We start from the raw sequence: 9944 nt of genomic DNA, 5'->3' as shown, positions 1-9944 counted from the left end.
CCTCTAAGGGAAATCAAGGCAAGCGCTCAAACTGGATGCAGGCACTGATGCAGATGCCATCTGTTGTACTGATGGGACGGCCACCTACTAATGTGCTCATCAGCCTGCTTTCTTCAAGTATCCAGAAGCACCTGCCCAGGGGTGGTCCCACCCTCAGAGATCTGGATTCCACATCAATCATCCATCAAGGAAATTTACTACAGGCTTACTCACAGGCTATTCTGGATGGGGTTATATTTTCTCAATTGAAGTAAGCTCTTCCCAAATGCCTTTAGCTTGTGTCAAATTGACCTAAACCATCCAGTGAATTTTCCAACAGTATTATACAGAAAGATGTTATGTAAAAAAAAGGAAGATATGTCCTGAGATAGATAGGAGTTCTCCAAGCTAAGTATATAAGGGGTTCATTGAGAGTATTTTGTTAGTGAACCTCATCTAATTTATCTGCACAGTATTGGAAACTGAATTTTTCAAAATAGAATGATATTTTCACACAGTAGTTAAGTGTCAGGGTATGACAGCTTAGTGTCAAATTCACTTCCTTGATAGGGTTTAGGGATTTTTATCACGTAGATTTAAAGCGTGAAGAAATGAGATTGGAATCAGTAGTCTGGACAAACATAGTCAATCTTCATGGCTAGTCAAGGGATGTATGGTCACAAAGTGATAGTATAAGTATGACGTGATAGTGAACTTTTCTCTCTTTTTTAAAAGAGTTGTTTATTTTACAAATTTGAGTACACTGTCACTGCCTTCAGACGCACCAGAAGAGGACATCAGATCCCATTACAGATGGTTGTGAGCCACCATGTGGTTGCTGGGAATTGAACTCAAGACCTCTGGAAGAGCAATCAGTGCTCTTAACCACTGAGCCACCCCTCCAGTCCCTGGTAGTGGACATTTCAACTCCCTGGCAGCCAAATTTACCCAGGGGACATCTCTATAGGCTCAAGTGAGGAGTTGGTGACCTCTACAAAAGTGATCTTCATGTCCCTGAAAAGCAACCTAGGGAATCACTATGCTTGTAACCCACACCCCACAGATGTAGTATACAATAAAGCTAGAATGCTTAATATATGTTTGACCTCCAGAATTTTGTGGTTTCTAAAATAGAGTAACTGAGGGGGAAAGGGGGAATTAGTAAAGTCATAGAAGTAAAATGTAAAAAAATGTTGTTTAATGTAAAGGTTTGCTTTTTGTTTGTTTGGTTTGGTTTGGTAATTATTGAAGTTAGGAGTCTGTCCTTCCATGTAGTCTTTTTTATTTTTTTATTTATTATATTAAGTACACTGTAGCTGTCTTCAGACACTCCAGAAGAGGGCGTCAGATCTCATTACAGATGGTTGTGAGCCACCATGTGGTTGCTGGGAATTGAACTCAGGACCTTTGGAAGAGCAGTCAGTGCTCTTAACCGCTGAGCCATCCCTCCAGTCCCCATGTAGTCTTATATGGCAGGCCTTCTTTTAATGACTAAATTCTAACAGTCATCCTTCTGAGGGTTTGTGTGTTTGCTTTCATGGTGTAAAAGCTTGCAGGAGAGAAATAAAATGACAAGTTTTACTTCTGGAGATGCAAGGGAAACGGAATTTTATATTAGAACATTAAAAATTATTATTATTATTATTATTATTATTATTATTATAAATGACCAGAGGACAAGTAAAACACCATGCTGCTACTTAAAAAGAAATGATCCTTCCCTTAGCAACCTAAGGGAAGTCATCCTGGTGTTTGCAGGTGTGTCCATCTATTACTCTACACCTTCTGTTCTGTCCCCCGCCCCCAGTTAGCACAAATGTTTATTTAGCAAAGTGGCAGGAACAAAGCTCAACAAAGCAAATACTCCTCAAAGAGATTAGAGTGGACTGCCCCAAGGCAGGAACAGCCTAGTGGACTCTCCCCAGTGATTTTAAAGAAGTTTTATAAATATTTATGAAGTGTATATTAGAGCATCCAGGCCTTTTAGACCCTAAGCAAAGATTGCTCTAGGGAAGCCCTGCCCCCATAGGTACAGCCGCCAGCACTAGTGAGCCCAGCCCCCTACCGTGGGCTAGGTGTCCAAGGCAACTTGAATTATAGTCACACATTAATCTGCCCAGTGCCTCTTCTTATCTTGGTCAGCTTGGCTTTCTCATCCCCAGCCTCAAGCCCTGTTATTTCTCATCACTAACAATCCTGCCCTCACCCTTTTAATCCTAGCATTCATTTCAACTCCCACATTCCTTTTAACATAGCAAGTCTACAACCTTTGCTAGACTGGATAGTCTTTTTTTTAATACAGAAGATTAGGTGCAGCACCCATAGAAAGTCTTCTTGTAAATTGTATTGTTGTTTGGCATAGGGTGGTTTCTTTGTCTTTAGGAAGTAAACATGAGCTGGATTTTAATGGGTCTTTCTTTTATTTTAAGCTGGAATGGAGCATTGCTTTCTTTTGTAAGCCCAAAGATTCTCGTGAGGAGGTGGGGCACATTATTAGAGGCAAACTTGAAGGGAGGTCAATAGAAAGTACTTACACTGGGCTGGAGAGATGGCTTAGCAATTAAGAGCACGTGTGGCTCTTTTACAGAAGGTTTGGTTCCCAGCACCCACATAGTAGCTCACAACTGTCTGTACCACTCAGTGCCCTCTTCTGACCTCCCCAGGCACCAGACACAACAGGGTGCATACACATACGTACAGAAAAAAAACACTCAAGTACATAAAATAAGTAAGTCCTTTCTTAATTACAAATAAAGTGCTTACCGTAAGATTTAGTGTTTTGATGGCATCCCTAGGAAAACTAGCACATCTCTGTAGTAAAGTGCCTCATAGCTCTTATCCCTCTGAAAGTGCAAAGGAGGCCAAGGTAACTACTGTATATGAATGAGACTGAAGGTCAAAGTGAAAAGAAATCACATCAGAGCCTACACCAGCCATTGTGAATGAAAGCTCTTGGAAGGACTACACCTACTCCTTACACTAAACCTTCTGCAGAGCTGATTCTGATTAGAAATTCTATCATTTCAGGAAGGTTAGGGTGTTGCAGGTCTAGAGCCTAATTACAATTTATCTTCAGCTTACCTTTAGCCCACTTAATGCCTCCTCTACTTCTGTGTCTGTCCTGCCATGCTTGTCACTATCCAGTGAAGCTTTTAGAGGAAGACTGCTGTCTTCTATTAACCAGAAGGCTAAGAATGACTTGTGATGTCATCTGAGGTCCATGGTAGAGATTTTCTACTGATGCCAGGGAAGTCTGGGTCCCATTTTCAGGTTCTTAGTCTCATTAATAAAACAATTAAAGAATGGACTCAATGAAAACTTCAAAGACAATTTGATTAGAGTTTAAAAAGAAAACTCCTAGCGAAAGTCAGCTGTAAATCTCAGCAGCTGCCTGGAGGGGGAAGATAGAGAAGAGAAAGGGGGAATAGGGTGGGATAAGAAGGCCATGCTATTTGATCAAGTTAAGACACATGGCAGGAGTCAGCCACATGATGGGGGTGGGAGCTTTAGAGAAAGAGTGGACCTCAGAGTGTTAGGAAAAGGAGGCTTAGAAAAGAGGTAGAAGAAAAGGAGAAGCTGAACTATCTGAGCAATTCAGAAAAAGTGGACAGACTTAGGAAACTGCATGGCTGCCATCCTGTAAGCCACTACCATGGGGAACAGGCCTACTTCGTGTTATGACAACCTATTACTATATACAAGTCTACCTCACTAGTTTAAATAGCTACTTTACCACACTATGCTATCAACAGTAAAGATGTGAACAAAAGATTTCATAAACACTTTTCCAATAAAAAAAAAATAGACAAATGGCAGGGCATGGTGGTGCATGCCTTTAATCCCAGCACTCTGGACGCAGAAGCAGGCAGATCTTCTGTTAGCTTGAGGTCAGCCTGGTCTACCTACATAACAGAGTTCTGGGCCACTCAAGGCTATGTAATGAGCTATCCAGTGAAGCTTTTAGAGGAAGACCACTGTCTTCCATTAACCAAAAAATATTGCTCACAAGATCATGTACCCACTACCACCATACATCTCTCTCTCTCTCTCTCTCTCTCTCTCTCTCTCTCTCTCTCTCTCTCACACACACACACACACACACACACACACACACCATGACTGATAGCTTATAAACACCCGTAACTCCAGTTATAGAGGATCTACTCCTTCTTCTGGCCTTGTGAGCACTGTATGTATATGGGAACATAAGCAGGTAAAACACAGAGTATGAATGTATGTGATATGAAGCTGGTTTTTAAAACACATTCTTCTGATTTTCCTATTGCAATATTTATACAAGTTTAGTTCTGTATTTAGTATCCTGGTGAATCCAGTGACCTTAATACTTCTACTTCAGTCATTTTAAATCAACAAGTTAATGTACTGACTGTGTAACATATATCATATTAATAAATTGCTATGTGCTTTTGAGATCATCTAGATATTTGGCTCTGGAAGTGGTTGGGCCTTCATTTCAGACTCAGCATATTTGTCTCCAAGTGCTCTCCAAAGCCTCTTGTCAGAGGATGGGCTGACTTCCCTGAGTCTGTAACAGGAAGGAGAGTACAGCAAAACAGCCCCAAGTAGAAACATGGTGTCCTTGAGAACAACTAGAAGGTAAACAGTTTCTAACTGTTTAAGTCTGTTGCTTAAGCCGAGATACAAAGAGTGCCTGCAATAGGAAAAAGAATCCGGAAGCACAGCCCTGAGGGTTCAGCCATGGAGAGAAAGCTCATTCAAAATCTTCAGCTGACCACCTCATCATTTTTCAGTTGGTTTTTGATGGATGTAAGCACCTGATTTGATGATGTTATTGCCATCTGTTCTTATTTGTTCCTAAAAGCCTCACCTGAAAGGGGATGGGACTTACTGCTCTACCAGGGACTGGCTGCCATAGGGTGCTGTCTGTATCGAGAATTCCAGTTAATTGTCTCAAGAACAGTTCCCCAATCAGTTTCTGCCAGATATTTTGAGTGTCTGATTTGATGATCATTTTCTATTTATCATCGGTATATCTCATATTGCTATTTATTCTTTTACTTCTGCTTGATGTATGATTAATAAATTCAAGACCAAAAATATATCTATTGCAGATCATTCTCCAGAGCATAGAGCAAACTATGTCTTATAGTAATTTCTTTTGAGATGGAGCCTTGACCTTAAAATTACCATATTGCTCAGATTGATCTTGAACTCACAATCTTCATGCTTTTGCCTCCTGAATGCTGGGATTATAGGCACCACACATTACTTTTACTATAATTTTAAAAGTTCCTCAAAGATTTTCTCGTAAGGGTTGACATCACCATGATCTATTGTACAGAGCAAAGTGTTATTAGGAAAGGCAATCTGCCAAAAACCCTGAGTGTCCTTGTTCGTTCTTACTGCATATGCCAAGAATGTCGGGCCCTGAGCACTCGTTACCCAGGCAGATAATTTTTCAGCTGTGCTTACAGTAAGCAACCTTGAAGTATGAGGTAACATCTTTCCTCAGACACAGAACAGGGTTGTGATTTCTTTGAAAATAGTAAGGAACTTAAGCATCCATCAAAGGCCCTTTGTCACCACAAGAGATTTGGGAATCAGAGAGACAGTACAAATCAACACGAAGTTCTAGTTAAGGTTTTTCTATAAGGTTCTTAGCCTCTGATCCAGTGCTTTTAGTGTCTTTTGCCTGCATCCACTGAAAAATAGCAGGTTGCATGTTAGCTTATAACTAGAATAAAGCCTGAGATCATGTAGTTCCTGACAGGTGCTTGAAGTTCCTCATGCCATTATGCTATGAATTTTTTTTCCTGCCAGTATAATTTTTGGCATGTACCACCAAGTCCATTAATATTATGTTCTACCTAGTGTTCTTCCTACCTTGAAGGAAACCTAATGTTTTCCTTCAAAGTGACTCACTTATATCACTCGAATAGTTTTTCTAGAAAGTTTGTAACATAGCCCTTAACCTGAATTATCTTCATGCTTTAACCCAGAAGTATTTAATACATGTTTGAATAAATGCATGAGCATTACAATTTAAATTATGTACATACTATCTATAATCATCCTCCCCTTCCATCAAATCCTTCTCCCTTAACATAAGCTATCTGACTACATCTAAAGCTATCATGTCTGGGGACATAGGTTCCTGCAATCAGTGTTTCTGTTTAGTGAGTGTTCTGAGCTACTGCTTTGTTTCTTTAGAAAAGTGCCCTCCAACTTCTCCTGGTAAAAGAAGAAGTCTAGTGTTTTAATATGCAGTGATGGAAAGTTGCCCTCTTTCAGAGAAGTTTGCCCATGGCAGCCCAGCCATCAGTCTTATATGTCTCCTACTGCAGTTTGGAGCAGAAAACCAAAGGAATGTCCACCCTGGCGAAGAGTGTGTTAGGGCTGAGACATTCCACACCCGGCTCCTGTGATCACCTTCTAGGCTTCAGAAAACTGGATTTACTTCTTACTGTAAAATGGACACTGCATGCCCCTAGAATCTTACCTTGCTCCAAAAAAAAAAAAAAAAAAATTCCAGCCTCGTCATCATCTGCCCAGTTGTCATAACCTTGAAGAAAGGAAACGAAGAGCTCCCAAAAAGAGCATCATAAAGGAAAAATTATATACAGGTGGCACGTTACCATAGTATGTTGCTTCCAGGAAGGGGTGAGAACAGTCTCAAATCTGACTTCAGTCTCCCTATAAAAATTATACAAGTATTGGGGTACCTTTGAACCTGAGGGGAGAAATTCCTCACTATATAGAAGCAGGAGTCAGTAATACCAAATGGCATCTTCACATCCAGAAAAAAAAAATTCTGTGAAAGCCTAGATTGTTATTCAGACTCATATTCTGGTCAAACTCTTACATGAGCCTGTTCTCTCTCCGAGCATTCTAAGAGGAGATAAGATCCCAGGGAACTGAAATTTGCAGGAATGTGGGAGGGCTGGCTAACCATGCTAGTATCAAAAGCAGGTAGAAGGGAGCCTAGACCGGCAGAAAGAACTGTGTAGCATCACTCACCAGTCGCTTGAGCTTGTTCTCAAGCACAGGATTACTTTTTGTATGCTTCCAAATAGCAGAGACAAAGCTCTTGCACTTGGATCCTCCTGCATGAACAAATGGGGGTAAAGCCCTGTTGGACAGCTCTGTGCCTTATTTGACCACCATAAAATTGTGTTTATTATTGCACGTGAGAAGAGATGTACATTTTAATCTTTTAACTCAGTGATTCTAATATTGTCAATGAATAACAAGTGCCTCTGTAGTTTTAAAAATAAAGTGATGTGCTGTTGGATGCTTATTTTTAGTTATAAAACCTTTATTATTTTTAGCAAGAATAATGCGTGTTCATTTTAGGAATATGGCAAATACAAATAAGCAGAAGAAAAATCATTCATCTTTCACAAGTTTATATGTGCATATATGTAACATACAAAGGTACTCCTGTCTTTCAAAATATGATATTCCCATATTATTTTGTAACCTCTTCTCATTTTGTATCCCATCAGAAGCTCATTTTGTTGTTCTTTTTTTTTTTTAACAAATCAGTAAAGCTCTTCTGTTAAAAGCCAGAGACTTATAGATTGGTTCAAATATAATCAACAGTAAGATACAGACAACAAGAGATACAGCTAAAGCCACTAACAGCAACAGATTCAAAGTAGGAAGATGGGCAAAGGTCTTATCAGGAAAATGCTAATCAAAAGAAAGCTTGATTGCGGTGGTGGTAGGATCAGATAAAATGGAAAGCAAGCCAAGCTACATTAAATAGGGGTAAGGATGGCTTCTGTTAGCCTTCCAACGCATCACTATTAGTTTGTTTCTCACTCTCCTGATCTCATCTAGCTCATCCACGTCTCTAAACATATCATCACTGCTCAGATGCCTGTTGTGTATATCCTCCTTAAAATCCTGGAGAGACTGAATCAGCCTCTCCCGAAAAGTTTCTTCGGATTTTTCCTCCTCCTCGGGTTCTTCCCCCTCCTCTGGCTTTTCCTCGGGCTTTGGCTCTTCCTCGGGCTTTGGTTCATCCTCCTTTTCCAGGTTTCCTTCCATTTTTTGGCAGGGTTTCATCTTGTGTATGCTTTGCTGCTGCTTCCTGCAGAAATACATGAATGTAATCATTTCTAGGAAGCAAGGAGGAGGACAGGAGATGGAAGACTTGGGAGATGTATAGGTGCTATGCACAAAGGTCTCCTCACCGTTTGCTCACGCCCTCTCCACCCCACCCCACCCCACCCCCGCTCCACTCTCGCCCCCTCACGCTCTCCCTGTCCCCCCTTCCTTCTCTCTCTCTCTCTTCCCTCTTTCCCCTTCTCTCCTTCCCCACCCTCATTTGGTCTAACTGCCCTCACCAGATACCTTCCACCTGAGAAACCCAGTCCGCAATCAAGGTTTCCCTGTCCCCGCCCCTCTTACCTCCATTTTCCACCCCCTCCCCTCTCTAGTCCCTCCCTCAAGCATTTTCCAAGGCCTTGCTTCCCGCCTCCCGCCCCAGCCCTCCCTCCACGAATCTTTCGGTCTCACAGGCCTAACACAGGGCCCTCCGAAGGGGGGGGGGGGAGGTTTCTGAAGGGGGAGGGGAGAGGGGGCTGGGGCCTTCAGCCTCTGCAGGCCTTCACCAACCCATATCCTGGGGAGTCTTTAAAGTTCCCCCTCACTTACCAGGTACGGATCTGGTCGATTTCTTTTTCCTACTTATTTTAGCCTGGAGCGGTACAAAGAACAAACCTGCAGGCAAACGGAGAAGGGAGGGGATGTTGGGGGTGGGGCAAGCAAGCAAGCCCTTGGAGCTCAGCAGAGCAGCACCACGGAACCAGCAAACCGAGCTTTCCTTATTTAAGGTCTTGCTTACGGAAGTTTCCCACCCTTTGTTTCCCATAGGACTCCTCCTTCCCACCCCGCAAGTTAGCTTGTCTTTCTCACCAGAGGGTAAGAAAGGGCTATTATTGCCGAACTATCTGTAGATCGGAGAAGAGATTTGGGAAGCAAAACGGGTGTCCAAAATCTCAGAGCATGATTATTTTTGAATCGTCACAGGTCCCCTTGTTTTCTTTTGGGACCCCCTAGCCCTTTCACAAGTGTCCTTTCCTGAAGAAGTGAAGGTAAGGGGAGGAGGGACAGACTTAACCAGGACTCAAGTCACTACGTTAGACTACCATACACTACAAAAATTCCAGGCAGTAGGGCTTAAAACACTAACCTGCTGAATCCAAGCAAGCTGTCTCCTCTAGCCGATGGCCTCTCACACCACCGCCTGCAAGGCTGAAGGGAGCTGGTACCCAGATGGAAACAAGGACCAGACTAGCAGGATTTCTGCACACGTCGACTCCTGGTCACATGAGATCTACGTCACCAGTGAGGTCCGGTCCCCAATCTCCACTCCCACAAAAAGCGCGGCAGATGTGGCCCCGCCCTCCATCTACCACCCCCTTCCCAAACACATTTGGCCTTGTCAGTCTTTTCTAGAGGAAAAAAAGAACGTGCAGGCTGGGTTTTTTTTTTTTTGTTTGTTTCTTTTTGTTGTTGTTGTTGTTCTTTTTGCAGCTCTCTGATTACTAAAGAGGAGCTTCGTATTTTCCGAAGCTACTGAACTTTTCTGCTTCTTTTAAAGCCCTTCCTGTCTCCAGCTCTTAACTGCCTGTAACACTAAACTCCCCCCCACCACACCTAGCTTTCCTTAGCCCCTCCCCCTTCATCTGAAACCTACTCCTTTGTTTTGGAGCCAGGTAGGTAGGTCAGAAATCAGGGGGAAAGGGGGAATCTTGAAATAGAAGTAGGATTTTTTTTAAGGCAACTTAAACTTTATTCTTAATAGGTCTGTGGTCTTTTCAAAAGTAATGTTTTACAGTCAGAAGTTACAGCCAAATTACTTTAGATACATGTGTGAATTCATATATGTACATTTCTTAGACTAGTGCCTGGTATATAGCAAATGCTTTCAAAGTATATGTCTTTAAATTTTTTATTATATTGTGATGTTACTT

General features: G+C 42.0%; 1 protein-coding gene across 1 annotated transcript; it reads right to left on the bottom strand.

The window, feature by feature from the left end:
* Window positions 1-7350: 7350 nt before the first annotated feature.
* Tceal9 (transcription elongation factor A like 9) lies at window positions 7351-9303 on the bottom strand. The gene is made up of 3 exons (XM_052171570.1): window positions 9161-9303; window positions 8623-8688; window positions 7351-8056 (listed from the first exon to the last, which is right to left on the bottom strand). The coding sequence occupies exon 3, from the start codon at window positions 8029-8031 to the stop codon at window positions 7717-7719; it is 315 nt and encodes a 104-aa protein (XP_052027530.1). The 5' UTR covers window positions 8032-8056; window positions 8623-8688; window positions 9161-9303; the 3' UTR covers window positions 7351-7716.
* Between the last annotated feature and the right edge of the window lie 641 nt (window positions 9304-9944).

The sequence above is a fragment of the Apodemus sylvaticus genome, chromosome X, assembly GCF_947179515.1.
Source record: "Apodemus sylvaticus chromosome X, mApoSyl1.1, whole genome shotgun sequence".
Classification (NCBI taxonomy): Eukaryota; Metazoa; Chordata; class Mammalia; order Rodentia; family Muridae; genus Apodemus; species Apodemus sylvaticus.
Note: the sequence above shows the minus strand (reverse complement) of the source record. Positions and strands in the feature narration are given on the sequence as shown.

Coding starts and splice junctions, on each gene's coding strand:
- Tceal9 (XM_052171570.1), bottom strand. CDS start 8,031: ATGAAACCCTGCCAAAAAATGGAAGGAAACCTGGAAAAGGAGGATGAA.